Source organism: Eretmochelys imbricata, chromosome 9, assembly GCF_965152235.1.
Source record: "Eretmochelys imbricata isolate rEreImb1 chromosome 9, rEreImb1.hap1, whole genome shotgun sequence".
NCBI lineage: Eukaryota > Metazoa > Chordata > Testudines > Cheloniidae > Eretmochelys > Eretmochelys imbricata.
Window position 1 is genome coordinate 48,369,773 of NC_135580.1, and position 19,458 is coordinate 48,389,230.

Below are 19,458 nucleotides of genomic sequence, written 5' to 3' on the forward strand. Positions count from 1 at the left end.
TCATTTAGCACTTCTGCCATTTCCACATTTTCTGTTATTGTTTTTCCCCCCTTACTGAGTAACGGGGCTACCCTGTCCTTGGTTGTCTTCTTGCTTCTAATGTATTTGTAGAATATTTTCTTCTTACCCTTTATGTCTCTAGCTAGTTTAATCTCATTTTTGTGCCTTGGCCTTTCTAATTTTGTCCCTGCTTACTTGTGTTATTTGTTTATATTAATCCTTTGTAATTTGACAGTTTCCACTTTTTGTATGACTCTTTTCTGAGTTTCAGATAATTGAAGATCTCCTAGTTAAGCCAGGGCGGTCTCTTTCCTACATAGTGGTATAATTTGCTCTTGTGCCCTCAATAATGTCTCTTTGAAAACCTGCCGACTCTCTTAAACTGTTTTTACACTTAGAATTGCTTCCCCTGGGATCTTACCCACCAACTCCCTGAGTTTGCTAAAGTTTGCTTCCTTAAAATCCATTACTTTTATTAGGCTTTTTTCCCCTCTTACCATTCCTTAGAATCATGAACTCTGTCAACAATTTCATGATCACTTTCTCCCAGTTTGCCTTCCACTTTGAAATTCTCAACCAGTTCCTCCCATTTCTCAAAATCAAATCTAGAACAGCCTCTCCTGTAGTGCCTTTCTCCATCTTCTGAAAGAAAACGTTCTCTCCAATACATTCCAAGAACTTCTTATATAATCTGTGCCCTGCTATGTTATTTTCCCAAAAGATGTCTGGGTAGTTGAAGTCCCCCATCACCACCTAATCCTGTGCTTTGGATGATTTTGTTAATTGTTTATAAATAGCCTCATCCACCTCTTCTTCCTGGTTAGGCGGTCTATAGCAGACCACTACCATGACATCACCCTTGTTTTTTACCCCTTTTATCCTTACCCAGATATTTTCAACAAGTCTGTCTCCTATTTCCATCTCAACCTCAGTCCAATTGTATACATTTTTGATATATAAGGCAACACATCTTTCCTTTTTTCCCTGGGCATACTAATTTTCAGCTGCATTTTTTTCAAAGAGACCATCAAATCAATGCCTACCTCTCTCCAAAGGAACTTCCACTCATGGTAAAAGACTCACTGGTGTCTTCAGGCCCCACCGGATGCCACTGATCAACAAATCAAGATACACAGATATAATCAACTTCCTTGCACGTTTCTAGAAGAAGAAAAAAATAGGCCAGGAGTCTGGATGTGTTTCTCTCCCTTCCTAGAAGTACTGGGAAAAGAACTCCCTGCACCAGTTGCAAAAGTTATGTTGTTACAACTCAGGGCACTGGAAATTGCGTGGTGACTTCTCCTGTCTGATTATTCCAGTCTACCCAGTCTACAAGAATAATGACTAGAGTCTAAAATGGGGATATTGATTGGCTTGTTGAGGGTCGGCCACATTCCCGTTGTTCCTTGGCTATCTTATTGTAAGTCTGTCTTAGACCCAGAATGTACCAGTGTCATACTGATCACCTGGACTGGGACTATGAAATTTTAGGGCCCAGGACCAGCAGCAACTCAGGAGTGCCTATAATGGCACACCATGTAAGGGAACATACTAATATGTTTTAGGGTGTTTGCAGTAGAAGCTGATAAGGGGTTCAATTTGGGTCATTATCCATTCTAGCCCTACCACTGGGACAGACCCTTCCTAGCAGTATGCCTGTTGAATCCCTGCCTGACTTCTTACACCAAAGCCAGGCATCTTACTGACTACTGTCAGGAGAGACTCTGGTCTGATCTAGATGCAAGTCTTAAGACCTCCGTGACCCTAGGATCTTGGAAGGTGGCCTTTCTGTGGGTCTGGGTGGAGCTGGTGAGCAGAGTCTCTGCACCCCACTTACTATGACTCACAGCGTGATGCTGTGGCCAATAGAACTAATGCAATTCTTGGAGGCATAAACACGAATCTCGAGTGGAGAGGTTATCTTACCTCTGATTTGGCACTGATGCAACTGCTGCTGAAATACTGTGTCTGGTTATGGTGCTCACAATTCAAAGAATGATTTTCATAAATTCAAGAGTGTTCAGAGAAGAGCCATGAGAATGATTAGAAGTCACGACTTCTAGGGATAGACTCAAGGAGATCAAGCTATTTATCTTAACAAAGAAAAGTTTAAGGGGTGACTTAATGACAGACTATAATACTTACATGGAGAACAAATATTTAATATGGGCTTTTCAGTCTTACAGAAAAGGTCTAACACAATCCAATGACTGGAAGATGAAGCTAGACAAATTCAGACTGGAAATAAAGCTGTACATTTTTACAGTGAACGTAATTAACCATTGGAACAACTTAGCAGGGGTCATGGTGGATTCTCTATCGTTAACAATTTTTAAATCAAGTTTGGATGTTTTTCTAAAAGATAAGCTCTAGGAATTATTTTAGGGGAAGTTCTATGGCCTGTGTTATACAAAAGGTCATATTGGATGATCACAATGGTTCCTGTGACAGCCAAATGTTGGTCCCATTATAGGCAATAGCAAAATTTTCATTAACTTCAGTATTGCCAAAATGGCCGCAAAAATGGGGGATATATGGAGACAATATCACAATGGAGGAAATGAGGTTTTCCCTTAAGGTAACTGGAGTTCTTACTGCTTTCCCATTCACATGCTCTGCATCCCTGATGATCTCTTTTTTAATTCCTTCCTTCCTTTCTTTAAAAAATGCCTACACTGGTTTTCATTTTGAATTAGCTTCCACTTTTGGGATCTTGACCCTTCAATTTATTATTGGATTAATGACATTAAGACATTTAATTATTTTATAGCACATTTTTCCTTATTTTTACAGGTGTTAACTGCAAAAGAAAGGAAAACTCAGATAGATGACAGAAACAAATTGACTGAACATTTCATTATTGCGCTTCCTATGTTACTTTCAAAGGTACAGTTTCCCACAAAATATATTCTTTACTGATAATGTATATAATTTTTTCATTCTGTAGTATAGACATTAATTGCTCTTCATTTTCTTTATTTCAATAATCTCTAGTATTCTGCTGATGCAGAGAAAGTAGCAAACCTTCTGCAAATCCCCCAATATTTTGACCTGGAAATCTACAGTACAGGCAGAATGGAGAAGGTATGATACACTATGCAGGCACTCTGATGGCTTTCAACTGACTGATTAGTCATGTTCATATTAAATGGCTACATTTGGAATAGGATGTAATAATCTTTTACTGCTTAACATTGTCTTCTTGAGTTTCATTGTTTATGGAATATTCTATGTAATGTGAAAACTGACTTTTTTTGTCTGATCCACAGCATCTGGATGCCTTGTTAAAGCAGATTAAGTTTGTTGTGGAGAAGCATGTAGAATCAGATGTTCTAGAAGCCTGCAGTAAAACCTATAGCATCCTGTGCAGTGAAGAATATACCATTCAAAATAGAGTTGACATAGCCCACAGCCAGCTGATTGATGAATTTGTGGACCGATTCAACCATTCGGTAGAGGATCTGTTGCAGGAGGTTTGTTCTTTAAAAATTAACCTTGTTTTATCATCTAGATTTGTATCTTTGATCCTTTCTCCATTCTGTAAAATCCATTGTCAGTTTTCTGCATCACCATCAAACACCTGATAAGTTGTCGTATGCATTCACAATAACACATTGCTCAGTTGTAAATCATGATCTGTAAAGCAAAAGAGGTGACTCCCCCCATAGAAGAGTAAATGAAAAACTTCAATTCCAAAGTGGTATAATTACATTTCAGTTAAGATTTTTTCTAATTAGGTGTCAACCCTTAATGCTAATCCCCTATACTTAACTCTAACCCTTTCTGTCTGTCTTTCTTTCTATAGCAGTAGCATCCAAAGACAACACATACAGAATAGGTTAGGCATTGTGCTAGATGCTGAAAAATAATTGACTCAATGAAAGACGGGTAATAGTCCATCAGCCTTGTTTACTCCTTGCTGAGGCATCAGCTTGCCCATCGTCTCGGAGGAACTGGTTTGGCTACTCCCCAGACTTCTACTTTTAGTCTTGATCTCAGCATATGTCTATAACTGCACATATAATACTGCTGTGTGCGTTTTGCCATGATGATATTAAGTAAATTATGAGTTTTTACATGACATCTCACAAGGCATACTTTGTTCAAAGATTATTACGATAGTGTGTAGGGCGTCGACACCAGGGTACATTCTGTTACGGGAGGTGGGATATTGTGTTGTTTTACATATTGGAGGCATCTGGGACTTACTTATAGAAGGATGGAGTTTGGAAGAGAGTTTGGTGTGTGATGTGTGGGTGTTACAGTATGTTAAATTCTCTCTTGAACCCTTAGCTGGACATTTTCTTAAAGGGTTTGTGTAGGCTGAGTGTTAACCTTATGCAACCTTAAATATTCTTTAAAAATGTGTAATAATTTCTTTGCTTTTTAAGGTGAATATAGTGGATAGGTGGAAAATAAGATCCCTTTTCTCCCCTTAATAAAGTTATGTGAACTTGCACATACCATAGTAATTTTGAATAAGCCATACAAGTGTAAAAGATCAAATAAATGTTTATATTTTATAATTGTGTACTAAAGAGAAGAAACATTTTAATGTTGTTTTCCTGAGAGAGGTGGAAAAAAGATATTAAAGGAAAGATCTGCCTTTGAAAGAGTAAATGTATAGCTTGGACTTCAGAACATGTACAGAAAAACTCTAAAAAGCGTATCAGTCCCCTTTCATCATATATTATTATAATTGCCAAAATATTAATCTGCCTTTTTATTTTAGTTTGAGGTTGGCTTTTTGAAAAACTAATACAACTTTTTAATCATTTTTCAAAATAACATATAATATGAAAATAACTAAAAGAGATATCACTTAGTAGCCACCGTTGAAAACATTGGCTTGATTGACTTGCTAAAGTTCCCGTAGGAATTTTGAGGCAGAGTTAAGGATAGAGCTTGGTTATCGAGACATAGCCTAGTGCTTTAATCACAAGACCATCACATAGAGAAAATAGTATCCAATAATTTATTTAAAGACTATCATTTATTTGTATGTCAGTGTTTTGGAGAGGTGAATATGCAGGAATAGCCCCATTTTTGCAAACAACATAGCTAAACACAGATTTGGCCTACTGTTTTTGAAAAGCAATGAAGTTAAGTACTCAACACTTAGTTCTAACATGGTAGAGACATGAATTCTAGTTCTGGCTGTGTCAGAAGTATGGCAAAATTGTCAAAAGTGCCTAAGAGACTTATGAGCATAAGTTCCATTTTCAAAAGTAACATGCACTCTTGCCTCCTTAGCCCTTATTCAATAATAAGGGCTGGAAGCACACAAGAATATTAACACCAGTCCATGCAAGCACTGAGACTTGAACTCTTGGCCTTTGTGGCTTCTAGGCCAAAGCATACGTTGATGGAGAGCTCTCTCTCTCTCTCTTAGAACCTTCCTAGGTAGTGGGGCTGTGTCAATATTGCTGAAATTCAGGAGCCTCATTCTGATGTTTCTTTCTAGTTAAGTAAAAATTGTCTATTTTTGAAGAGATGGGCCAAAAGATTTCAGAAAAGAGGCTTGTAGTTCAGAGAAGGGCTTGTAGTTCTGTGAACTTTGAAGTAACTGGATGCTGTAGTTTTTGAACAAAAGAGGTACAGAATTTCCCCACATCATACAAAATTTCTGTAAAATGAAATTTTGACTGTTTATTTTTCTAGGAACGTTTGCTAGATACCAGAACACCCCCAAAATACCCAGAATCCTTTACGAGTACTTTCCAAGTTTTGTTTTTTTACATCAGGCCATTGTTTCAGTTCTAGAGAGGTTTTAATGTCCTGCCAAAGGTAAAATCCAGCTCCATTCCTTACAGTGGAGCCATTGTTAGTCCTTCTAGAAGATTCCCTTAGGTTTGGTGTTTTTTTAAACTTTTTATTAAGGCAAAGTTATAATAGAAAATTAACATACTATTTCATATATTATTTATTCAGGATCAGGTTAATATTTAATGAACCTGGCTAAACAGTCTGGTTTGCTGGCTGAAGAGCCCTCCTCTTTTGAGTATGCTTGATAGGGTGACCAAAAATTTCTACATATCTGTCCTATTTTTGGCACTTCTCTTGTGTACATACTTGGTGAGAGAATTTTTCCATTACAAGGACAATCCATATTTTACTATACCTTAGTGCCATTTTAGGAGGGGGAATCACATTTTTTCCAATAATGTTCAATACAAAGTCAAGTTGCTAACAATAAAAAATGAAGTAATTTGCCTTTCTGTTTAAAATGTACATTTTTTACTGTAGCTTTTAAGTAAGCAGGTCAGAGGATCTCTAGGAAGCCAGCATTTAGTCATAAGATGAATCTTTTTAATAATTTCCATCCTAAACTATCTAATTCCTGGACACAATCACCAAATGTGCAAGTACATTCCACTTTCCCTGCAACTCCTTCAACTAAGTGCTTTCCTAGTAACAAAAATTTGATGGATCTTAATTGGAGTCAAATGTCATCTGTACAGTAATTTTTGAAACAATTTCTTTAAGAAGTACACAAATTGAGGACATATATCAATATGTGTTTAACTACTTATTGCTAAACAATCTGTTCCATCTTGTATTAGCTGTGACACGGAGTAAGCTTCCCAGACCTGAAGAGTAGTTAAGTGTAAGCCCGAAACTTGTTTCTCTCACCAACAGAAGTTGGTCCAATAAAAGATATTACCTCACCCACCTTGCCTCTCAGATTTATCATAGTTTATTTTGAAACCTTGATACCTGCCCAGATTCCCAAGTCTCTTGTTCTATAATTTTTAATGAGGATTCTGACTCCTGCAAATATAATAAGACTTCATCGGCAAAAAAAGCTATTTTGTGATCTAATCCATCAGATGTTTTGATATCCTTTACAAAGAGACTGTTTCTCACATTTATTTCATATGGCGTCATTGCCAAAGCAAACAACAGAGAGGATAGTGGGCAATGCCTAGACAAATTAAAATGAGGGGATTGATGACCATTAACCAAAGCAGACATTAGAAGATGAACATATAGGGCTGATATGCCCCTATAAAACTGGCTTCCAAAACCAAGATACTCCCACTCCAGTGAGTCAAAGGCTTTGTCAGCATCCAAAGAAAGCAGCACATAGGAAGAATTGCTAGAATTAAAATTATAGATCATATTCAGAGTTCTTCTGATGTCGTCAGATAGATGTGCTGCCAGCAAGGAACCCAGATTGGTCAGGGTGAACATATTTGAGCAAGATAACACTGTCTGCTAGCACCTTATCATAAACTTTAGCAGGCACATTAATTAAAGAAATATGTCTACATGATGCATAACTGGTAAGAATTTTTCCCTCTTTAGGAATAACCATGCCTCTTTCCATAAATCTGGAAATTCATTCCCTGCACTATAGCATTAAACAAATCAGTTAAAATACGGATCAGCACTTGCCTTAGAGCTCTATAATATTCCCCAGCAATCCAATCAGGATCTGGAGCTTCCTTGGATTTTAAATTCTTAATTACATCTGCAACTTCCCCTGCAGCAATTTGCCTATCAGGAGCTGCCACATCATCCTCTGAGATCTGAGAAATGTGTAACTATCTCAGTGATTTATTTATAAGTTCAGGATTTGGATGTTAAGTGTACAAAGTGTGGAAAAACTTAACACTTGTTTCAGAGATCTAGTTGATACCAGTTACTAAATCTCCCTTTTTTTTTTTCTTTGAGTTACTGCACATGTCGATCCTACTATGGTGTTTATGTGCCCCAGCACAGGAGTTTGGAACAGTTTCATTAGCAGTGACTAGTGGGGTTGCACATGCACCCTGCATGCCCTCATGACCCTCTCCCCCAAGGGCAAACCCAGTCTCTTTGCATCTCATAACCTGGATAACAGTTGGATGTCTACAATAGACAGGGAGTGTTCTTCAGAGGTGCAGAGCATTCTTCTTCAGAGTAGGAAATTATCCACTAGGACTATCTACACTGCCAAATGGAAACATTTTTCTTTATTGGCAAAGTCTACAGGTTATACTCCATGTCGATATTCTATTCCAATAATATTAGATTATCTCTTATTTTTAAAGCACTCAGAACTATATGTTTTGTCAGTCAAAGTCCATTTGGCAACAATATCTGCATTTCATCCTCCAGTAGTGGGAGATACAATTTTCTCTCATCTATCAGTGAATAGATTTATGAAAGCGTTTGTCCACATTTTTCCTCCTGTGAGAAAAATTGCTCCAACATGGGACTTCTGTTTAGTGCTGTCTTCACATATGAACCCTTTGCACCTTTATGAGATTGTCCAATTTATCCACTATCACTGATATATACTTCAGATGTGAAAAGGTTGCTGTTATGGCTCTATACATAAAACATCAAGACTTTTCATTGCTGATGATAGTAAATGAAAAGGGATGGCTGTTTCATCACAGACACTTACAAAATGTGTATTGGATTGTATTAAAACTTCTTATGATATTAATGAGTCCTCCACCAAATATCTAAACTCACTCCACCAGAGTGCAAGCTGCATCAATAGCATCTTAAGTTGGGTTCCAGGATTGGAAGTATGTAGAGCAACTCCCTGGCCTTCACTTCATATGTTTGTGAAACATTATTAGTTAGTAACCACTTCAAGATATGATGCTAGTTTTGGAAGAACTATTTTAAAATCTCTTTTCACATAACTACTAGCTTCCCACTCGTTAAAGATGACTACTAGCTAATTACCATACGTATGATCCACAGTAACTCAAAAAAGAAAGAATGGTTACTTATCTGATAGTAACTATGGTTCTTCGGGATCTTCTGCACGTGGATCCCATGACTTGCCCTCTGTCCCCACAGCTCAGAGTCTTATAAATGAGGATTTTGGGCAGTAAAGGAACTGACCGGTGGTTGGGGTTGCTGTGCCTTTTATGCCCTTGGGGGAGGTGGGGCTTAAGGGCATTCAGGGAGCATGTATGACCCCTGTTGGACACTGACTGAACAGAAGTCAGCTGTATATACAGATAATAGATTTCCAAAGGGGTCCACACCACCATTCGAAATTCCCAGAGAGGTCTGCATCTCCATTTAAAATTTTTTAGGGTCCACAAATGAAAAAAAGGTTGAGAACCACTGGTTTGATGCACTAAGATGTGTAAGGCACTCTGTTACTGTGGTGATGGGGGCAGGATAAGGACCTAAACTAAATTAGAAAGTCTGCCATTAGTCTGTGTAAACTTCTGTTGCATCAGTGGAGTCTCTGCTATGAAATGGGGATTGTATTGACGCTGTTCTTCTAGTCCCAGCTCTCAGGCTATAATTAAAACACAATTAAATCCTTTTTACAGAATGAGTTTGAAACTCTGCCTCAGGTTTTTTCCTCGGGAAATGACTACAGTAAAAGCTGTTCTATCTGGCATGATGGAGGAATTAGGGAGGGTGCCAGTAAGTGAAAAATGCCAGTTAACTGAGAGGGGGGGCGTTTGGGTGTAGGAAGGGGTGCAGGGCTGGGGTTTGGGGCACCCCAACTCCCTCCCAGAGCTCACATTCCGCACCCCCTCCTGCACCCCAAACCCCTGCAGGCCCTGCACCAACCAGACTATAAACCAGACTTTCAATGAAGATCAGAAATGCTGGTTTATAGAGAATTCCGGTTGGTGAAGTGCCGGATAAAACAGCTTTTACTGTTCTACTGTAGGAGGTTGTTTGTGTGAGTATTAATACTGTGATGTTGCTTAATGCAGTCAGACAAGTCTTGCTGATTTCTTAGTACTACCCAATGGTTATTTAAAATGTCCATTATTATTATTTTACATTGAAATCAAGAGCCTAGGCACAAAATAGTGATTGTGGCATCATGAACCAGTTCAAATGTCAACATAAGATACTGTGTAACTATTAATCGTCCTCACCATGCAGAGAGAGAAGCTTATTTGTATTGCTGAATCCATGATGAATATGCTTTCATTTCCAGGGAGAAGAAGCAGATGATGATGATATATACAATGTGCTTTCCACTTTGAAGAGATTAACTTCTTTTCATAAGTATGTGATTTTACTTGGATCAGCTTTGTCTAGTGATGATGTATAATGTTAGCCAATAAAAGATGATACTCAAAGTTAGGAAAGATGAGGAAAATGATGTGCTAAAATAGGAAAAACAAACTGAGTACCAGGAGACATACAGCAACAAGGAGGGCTTTGATTCAGCAAAGCACTTATACACATGCTTAAGTCCAATTGAAATCAATGCCTTATAACTATTTTGGTTGGGCGTGTGATGTTTTTATTGAAATAGTTATGCTGTAAAACCCTCTAGGTGACTTTTACTGGTAGAGTTTATTCTCCAGTCTTCACAGCAGTAGCCCTCCCTCTGTCCACGTCAGCTGGGGGCAGAACACAGCTTTGCTCTGAGCCAAGGCTTAAGACCAAACCTTCGGAAGAACTCTCCAGAATTTTCTGCCTCCGAGAGGTGCACAGCAGACTGAAGGACTCTTTTTGTGTCAGAGCTTTCATAGGATTTTTTAAAGACTTTTAACTAAAATGTCAGTTTCTTCATTGGTTTGAAGGTTTTTCCTCCTCAAAACTGCAGAACTAAAAAAAAAAGTGGCTTTCTGAAAGGGATCTGAATGACAGCACTTTGCCTCCCTTTCCCCCAGTGACAGCAGGCCACAGGAAAAAACCTGATTCCCAGCTATCTTGTGAGAGAAATCCATGCTGAGACAGTTGAGCAAGGCTCTATGAAAGTTCTCTTCAGTGAAACCAGGCCAGAATCAGTGTCAGGGAACTGAGCATTCTTCAAAGCCCTCCTACCTGTCCCGCAAGCCCTAATCCCTCAGCCTGCAGAGGAGGTAGGTAGCGAATCCAGCCAGCATGTAGGCAAGGTCTGTGCTGAGATGACGACAAAGCATCCCCTTTTCCATAAGCTGCTTTACCTGCAAGGTTTTAGCAGCCATGAAAGGTGCCAGTGCCTGAGATCTCACTGATACCAGTGAATCACTTGTCTCCAGTGGCACTGGCTCAGTCCTCCTTCTGTGCAGTTAGTTCAGCATGGATCCAGCAGCAGGGAGCATGGTCTGGCGTGATTCATATCCCCTTCCTTGTGTGGTGGACCTATATCCTCTCCCCAGCCTCCAGGGATCACGTAGGAGGTCATAAAGTATCTACTATTTTCTGTAGGGCAACATGCAGGATACATCCCTGCAGACTGTCTTTTCAGTCTCCTTGGTAATGCCCTCTCCCTCACAGGGCCCTTCCCCCTTTCTCTCAGGGGTTTGACACAGGGACTAGTGAAGGATATTGCTCATAATCAGCTCCAAATGAGATAGCACAAACTCTTAAAATCTCTCAGGAGAGTGTATCCCCTCTAGATTCTCTAGTCTAAAGAAAAGGAGAGTTCTCTGAAACAGGGGTTTTGAGCAAGATACCTCAGACTTTCAATTAAGCTTTCCAGAGTTCAGCACAAATTGGAGGAGGAGGGAGTCTGACTTCACAGGTATGTTTTTAGAAAATGAAATACTGGAGGGGGAAAAAGGGTAAAGTTGGGGAAAAGCTGTGTAATTCTTCCTCACCTGGTTCATGCAAGACTAATTAAGATGGAGTGAGAATTCCCATTCAAGACTTACTTATACCCACATTCTAAAGGGTGTTCTGTATTCTGGCTAAGGATAAGCCTGCTGTAGAATACTTTGTAAAATGCATAGTCATACCAGCTGAGGGAGTATTCCTGCCAGACAGGAGAATAAGATTAACACTCAGATCAAACTTGGATGCAGTAGCAGCAGCCCTGAGAGTATTGGCTGCAGTCTCTTATTGGGGAGGTCTGTGCTCAACTTGGAGGCCATTGTGAGCATCCACAAAAAAAAAAAAAAAAAAAAAAAAGATCTATTTTAAACAAGATTTCCCTAGCAGTGTTTTCAGGACTGATGCTTCACCTGACTCTGATTTGCTGTGTATTCAAATCTCACAAAAATACATCCTGGGGGCAACTATGGCTCCACTTGAAGAAACTAGACTTGCAGGCTAACATCTGGTGTCCTTCCAGATATTTTGTTGGTAGACTTGTAGGATTGAATCTCAAAGCAGTCAGTAAGGAAAAGAAAGCCGCCTCCTTCTTCCAGTGAGAGAATCTTAAAACTTCCTTATCTCAGCAAGTATTCCCTCTGTAGCCACTGCTCTTCCAGGTTCTACTATAGAGATTACACATTAGGAGGAAGCCATTGCTATGTTTCCTGAGGCTTGGAAGATCTAGGCTGGACTCTCTCGAAAACTGTCCAACTCCAAAAAGTTCTCTCTGATTTTGAGTGTACCATGTCTTCGGAGATCCCCCGCACCTCCTTGGGGTGTTTCAGTTAAGGCTGTCATCTGGGAGTGAACCACATCCGAAAATGGGGGCTTGAGGTAATCAGAAGATGAAGACTGAGTTCTGTGGAGAGAAAGATTTTGGAAAGGACACAAGATTCTTTGTGGTTCAAAAAGAAACAATAGCATGCAGCCCACTTCAGATCTCAGGTCCCTCAACAAATCCATAAGGAAATCAGTATTCCAGGTAGAAATACTGAAATCCATCATTAAAGAATTTTCTTCCCAAGTCTTCAGAATATGAAAATAAATCCCTAGAAATCTACTGAAGATATGATCAGGGAGAATTATACACACATATAAAATCATAGGACTGGAAGGGACCTCAAGAGGTCATCTAGTCCAGTCCCCTGCACTCATGGCAGGACTAAGCATTATCTAGCCCATTCTTGACAGGTGTTTGTCTAACCTGCTCTTAAAAATCTCCAATGATGAAGATTCTACAACCTCCCTAGGCAATTTATTCCAGTGCTTAATTACCCTGACAGGAAGTTTTTCCTAATGTCCAACGTAAACCTCCCTTGCTGCAACTTAAGCCCATTGCTTCTTGTCCTATCATCAGAGGTTAAGAAAAACAATTTTTCTCCCTCCTCCTTGTAAAAACCTTTTACATATTTGAAAACTGTTATCATGTCCCCACTCAGTCTTCTCTTTTGCAGACTAAACAAACTGAATTTTTTCAATCTTCCCCCATAGGTCATGTTTTCTAGGCCTTTAATAATTTTTGTCGCTCTTCTCTGGGCACTCTTCAGTTTGTTCACATCTTTCCTGAAATGTGGTGTCCAGAACCGGACACAATACTCCAGTTGAGGCCTAATCAGCACGGAGTAGAGTGTTAGTTTCTGCCCCAACAAGAGGCATTTTCAATACAAAATATTCCCTTTTTGGACTTGTAAGTTCTACTCAAATGCCATATCATCCCTCCCTTCAAGTGAAAGGGATGTCTGAATGACATTCTCATATTACACAGAGTCCAGTAGCCATTGCTAAAAGCCTTCAGAAACATGGCTTTGAGCAAACAAGTGTAAGGGCCAGTTACAGCCTTCACAAAACTCCAGCATCTAAGTTATCATCCAGCACAATCTTTATTTCAGAAGGGAGATGGCAGAAGATAGTGTCCGATTTTCCAAACATTAGCATATCTCTCCTAAGATTAGAGTTTCTGCCTGAGCTTCTGGGGTTGTTGGTTTCATATGTGGATAACCCAGCCCAATTCTTACTTCTCTTCAAGCCAGCAAATCAGTATATAAAGATCTTGGTCCAAATCCAGAACTAGTATCCCTTGGTGAATTCATTCTTAATATTATTTAACTACCACCTGATGTCAGGCCCAAAGAAGCTGGCCAGCAAAACAGATACCAACAGACTCCATGTAGGTGATACTCATGGCCCCCACAAGGAGACATGGAATATAACCTGTCTCATGCGAAGGCCCATCAAACTCACATCTCCATTTCCAGCAGATGACTCTTCAAAATCATGGTCTGTATGTAACTGCTAAAAAGGGAGAAAACATTCAGCACTGCTTAGGGAAGTAGCTTTGTTCGTGTCTTGAATAGAAGCTGTCGCTCTGTTCTTCAGGGTTCTACACCAAGAAGTGTAGTGAGTCAGCTGGCTCAGCAAGACACACTTAGAAACAAAGGATTGCAGTCTAGATCAGCTAGCCTTTCAGTGCATCACAGGACAGTTGAAAGCCTATTGATTAACCTATTTGCATCCAAGTCCAGCTAGAAAAGCAAAAGAGGTAAAACATTAGGAAGAGACATTCAAAAGCAGAGGCAGTGATCCCCTTATCTCAGAAGTGAGCTAAAGGGCTTTCTTTATGCTTTTCCTCCTCTACCCCCCAAGCCCCTGAGAATAAAGATGGTAAAGATGATGGTGAAGGAACAGACCACAGTGATTAAAATCACCTTGTTAACTCTTGAGTCTTAGTTCTCCGACAGATATAACTGTAACCTCCTCTCAAACTTGCAGCATGCACACACCCACACACACCAGGGATCTATCATGAACCAGTATTCCGTGTTGCCTAACCCATCAGCTGGGAAGCTGAGAGGAAGCAAGTACAGCTACTCATTGTAAGAAAGTGATTAACATCTTCCCAGCATCTTAGAGGAAATTCAAAATTATGTATATGTATCATCTGATGTTGAGATATCAGTCTAATATGGGATACACATCGAGGCAAAGTCAGCTGAAGCAAAGGACATTCTGGTGTTTTTACAACATAGCCTGACTATCGGGGTCAAGGCCAACACTTTTGGAAAGACAAGTCAGTGACTGCAGGAATGTAGCACTGTAAGAAACCTATAAGAATCCTTCATCATCACATAACAGATATCTGAGGACCACCAACTTTATCAGTTTTCTGGCATAGGAACAGAAGAATGGCCATAGTGGGTCAGAACAGTGGTCCATCTAGCCCATTTTCCTGTCTTCTGATGCTTCAAAAAGAATGAACAGAACAGGACAATTGTCAAGTGATCCATCCCCTGTCATCCAGTACCAGCATCTGGCAGTCAGAGGCTTAGGGACACCCAGAACATGGAGTTGCATCTCTGACCATCTTGGCGAATAGCCATTGATGGACCTATCCTCCGTGAAGTTATCCAGTTCTTTTTTTAACCCAGTTATATTTTTGGCCTTCACAACATCCCCTGGCAACAAGTTCCAAAGGTTCACTGTGCACTGTGAAGAATGACTTCCTTTCGTTCGTTTTAAACCTGCTGCCTGTTAATTTTATTGGGTGACCCTTGTTTTTGTGTTATGTGAGGGATAAATAATACTTTCGTATTTACTTCCTCCCTACCATTTGTGATCTTATATACCTCTATCATACCACCCTGTAGTCATCTCTTTTCCAGACTGAACAGTCCCAGTTTTCTTAATGTCTCCTCATATCGAAGCTGTTCCATACTCCTAATCATTTTTGTTGCCTTTTGTTGTACCTTTTCCATTTTTAATATATTTTTTTTTTAGATGGGGCAACCAGAACTGCCCGCAGCATTCAAGGTGTGGACATACCATGGATGTATACAGTGACATTATGATATTTACTGGCTTATTATCTGTCCCTTTCCTAATGGTTCCTAACATTCTGTTAGCTTCTTTGACTGCTGCTGCACATTGAGCGGATGTTTCCTGAGTATTATCCACAATGACTCTAAGATCTTTTCCTTGAGTGGTAACAGCTAATTTAAACCCCATCATTTTGTGCATAGAGTTGGGATTATATTTTCCAATATGCATTACTTTGCATTTATCAACATTTAATTTGGTCTGCCATTTTATTGCCCCATCACCCAGTTTTATGCGATCCCTTTGTAACTTTTCAGTCTGCTTTGGACTTAACTATCTTGAGTAATTTTGTATCACTGCAAACTTTGCTACCTCAGTATTTATCCCTTTTTCCAAATAATTTATGTATATGTTGAACAGCACTGGTCCCAGTAGAGATTCCTGGGAGACCCCACTGTTTACCTTTCTCCATTCTGAGAACTGACCATTTATTCCTACCTTTGGTTTCTTATCTTTTAACCAGTTACTGATCCATGAGAGGACCCTCCCTCTTATCCCATGACTACTTAATTTGCTTAAGAACCTTTAGTTCTGAAAGTCTTTCTGAAAGTCCAAGTACAGTACATTCACTGAATCACCCTTGTCCACATGTTTGTTGACCCTCAGAGAATTCTAATAGATTGGTGAGGCATGATTTCCCTTTACAAAAGCCATGTTGACTCTTCCACAACAAATCGTGTTCATCTATGTGTCTGATAATTCTGTTCTTTACTATAGTTTCAGCCTTTTCGCCTCGTGCTGAAATTAGGCTTACCAGCCTGTAATTGCTAGGTTTGCCTCTGGAGCCTTTTTTTAAAATTGAGGTCACATTTGCTATCCTCCAGTCATCTGGTATAGACACTGATTTAAGTGATAGATTACATACCACAGTTAGTAGTTCTGCAATTTCATATTTGAGTTCTTTCAGAACTCTTGCGTAAATACCATCTGGTTCTGGTAACTTGTTATTGTTTAATTTATCATTTTTTCCCCAGAACTTCCTCTGTTGACACGTGAATTTGGGACAGTTCCTCAGATTTGTCACCTAAAAAGAATGGCTCAGATGTAGGAATCTCCCACACATCCTCTGCAGTGAAGACCAATGCAGAGAATTCATTTAGCTTCTCCACAACGGCCTTGTCTTACTTGAGTGCTCCCTTAGCACCTCAATCGTCCAGTGACCCCACTGACTTGTTTGGCAGGCTTTCTGCTTCTGATGCACTTTAAAAAAAATAAATAAATACTGTTTCTTTTGAGTTTTTTGCTAGTTGCTCTTCAAATTCTTTTTTGGCCTAACTAATTATACCTTTTCATTTGATTTGTCAGAGTTTATGCAACTTTCTATTTTCCTCAATAGGTTTTGACTTCCAGTTTTTAAAGGATGCCTTTTTGCCTCTAACTGCCTCTTTTACTCTGTTGTTTACCCATGATGACATTTTTCTGACCTCCTTACTGTGTTTTTTTTATTTGGGGTATATCTTTCCCTATGTCATTGGTCCCAATATGCAAATTCATAGATATTAAGGTCAGAAGGGACCATTATGATCATCTAGTCTGACCTCCTGCACAATGCAGGCCACAGAATCTCATCCACCCACTCCTGCAATAAACCTCTCACCTATGTCTGAGCTATTGAAGTTCTCAAATCATGGTTTAAAGACTTCAAGGTGCAGAGAATCCTCCAGCAGGAGACCCATGCTACAGAGGAAGGTGAAAACCCCCCAGGGCCTCTTCCAATCTGCCCTGGAGGAAAATTCCTTCCCAACCCCAAATATGGCGATCAGCTGAACCCTGAGCATGTGGGCAAGGTTCACCAGCCAGATACTTAGGAAAGAATTCTCTGTAGTAACTCAGATACCACCCCATCTAACATCCCATCACAGGCCATTGGGCCTATTTACCATGAATAGTTAAAGATCAATTAATTGCCAAAATCATGTTATCCCATCATACCATCTCCTCCATAAACTTATTGAGTTTAATCTTGAAGCCAGATAGGTCTTTTGCCCCCATTGCTTCCCTTGGAAGGCTATTCCAGAACTTCACTCCTGTGATGGTTAGAAACCTTCATCTAATTTCAAGTCTAAACTTCCCAATGGCCAGTTTATATCCATTTGTTCTTGTGTCCACATTGGTACTGAGCTTAAATAATTCCTCTCCCTCTCCGGTATTTATCCCATTGATATACTTACAGAGAGCAATCATATCTCCCCTCAACCTTCTTTTGGTTAGGCTAAACAAGCCAAGCTCCTTGAGTCTCCTTTCATAAGACAGGTTTTCCATTCCTCGGATCATCCTAGTAGCCCTTCTCTGTACCTGTTTCAGTTTGAATTCATCCTTCTTAAACATGGGAGACCAGAACTGCACACAGTATTCCAGATGAGGTCTCACCAGTGCCTTGTATAACGGTACTAACACCTCCTTATCTCTACTGGAAATACCTTGCCTGATGCATCACAAGACCACATTAGCTTTCTTCACAGCCATATCACATTGGCGGCCCATAGTCATCCTGTGGTCAACCAATACTCCAAGGTCCTTCTCCTTCTCCATTACTTCTAATTGATGCGTCCCCAGCTTATGACTAAAATTCTTGTTATTAATCCCTAAATGCATGACCTTACACTTCTCACTATTAAATTTCAACTTATTGCTATTACTCCAGTTTACAAGGTCATCCAGATCCTCCTGTATGATATCCCAGTCCTTCTCTAAATTGGTAATACCTCCCAGCTTTGTATCATCCGCAAACTTTATTAGCACACTCCCACTTTTTGTGCCAAGGTCAGTAATAAAAAGATTAAATAAGATTGGTCCCAAAACCGATCCCTGAGGAGCTCCACTGGTAACCTCCTTCCAGCCTGACAGTTCACCTTTCAGTATGACCCGCTGCAGTCTCCCCTTTAACCAATTCCTTATCCACCTTTCAGTTTTCATATTGATCCCCATCTTTTCCAATTTAACTAATAATTCCCCATGTGGCACTGTATCAAACGCCTTACTGAAATCTAGGTAAATTAGATCCACTGTGTTTCCTGTGTCTAAAATATCTGTTTTTTCTCAAAGAAGGAGATCAGGTTGGTTTGGCACGATCTACATTTTGTAAAACCATGTTGTATTTTGTCCCATTTACCATTGACCTCAATGTCCTTAACTACTTTCTCCTTCAAAATTTTTTCCAAGACCTTGCATATTACAGATGTCAAACTAACAGGCCTGTAGTTAGCCGGATCATTTTTTTCCCTTTCTTAAAAATAGGAACTATGTTAGCAATTCTCCAGTCATATGGTACAACCACTGAGTTTACAGATTCATTAAAAATGCTTGCTAATGGGCTTGCAATTTCATGTGCCAATTCCTTTAATATTCTTGGGTGAAGATTATCTGGGTCCCCCAGTTTAGTCCCATTAAGCTGTTCAAGTTTCACTTCCACCTTAGATATGATAATACCTACTTCCATATCCTCATTCCCATTTGTCATGCTACCATTATGCCTAAGATCCTCATTAAAGACTGAGGCAAAGTATTTGTTTAGATATTGGGCCATGCCTAGATTATCCTTAACCTCCATTCCATCCTCAGTGTTTAGCGGTCCCACTTCTTCTTTCTTCATTTTTTCTTATTATTTATATGGCTATAGAACCTTTTTACTATTGGTTTTAATTCCCTTTGCAAGGTCCAACTCTACTTGACTTTTAGCCTTTCTCACTTTATATCTGTTCCCAGTCTATATCTGGGAAGATAAAGTCTCCCATGATCACGCAGTTTCCATTAGTATTTACTTCATTAAAAACATTAAAGAGGGCTCTATCCATATCCAAATTAGAGCCCGGTGGTCTATAGCACACCCCAAGCACTATCACATGGGAGGCTCCAGTAGTTTTCTTCCCCAGTGTGATTTTTGCCTAGAGGGACTCTGTCTTAGCCATTCCATTGCTTCTTACTTCTGTACATTCTACCTCATCATTGATATACAATGCTACTCCACCACCTTTACCTTTACTTCTGTCTTTCCTGAACAGGACATACCCTTCAATACCTGTAGTCCAGTCATGACTACTATTCCACCATGTTTCTGTTATCCCTATAATATCTGGT

General features: G+C 39.6%; 1 protein-coding gene across 5 annotated transcripts in view; it reads left to right on the top strand.

Annotated features, from left to right (window-relative positions):
• The window catches only part of STAG1 (STAG1 cohesin complex component), a 373,810-nt gene that overhangs the window by 245,558 nt on the left and 108,794 nt on the right, over nucleotides 1–19,458 (top strand). For all 5 annotated transcript variants that reach the window (XM_077825490.1, XM_077825488.1, XM_077825489.1 and 2 more), the window contains 4 exons: nucleotides 2,794–2,886; nucleotides 2,995–3,084; nucleotides 3,270–3,473; nucleotides 9,917–9,987. In XM_077825490.1, coding sequence (XP_077681616.1) covers nucleotides 2,794–2,886; nucleotides 2,995–3,084; nucleotides 3,270–3,473; nucleotides 9,917–9,987 — 458 coding nt within the window. The remainder of the gene's footprint in view (nucleotides 1–2,793; nucleotides 2,887–2,994; nucleotides 3,085–3,269; nucleotides 3,474–9,916; nucleotides 9,988–19,458) is intronic.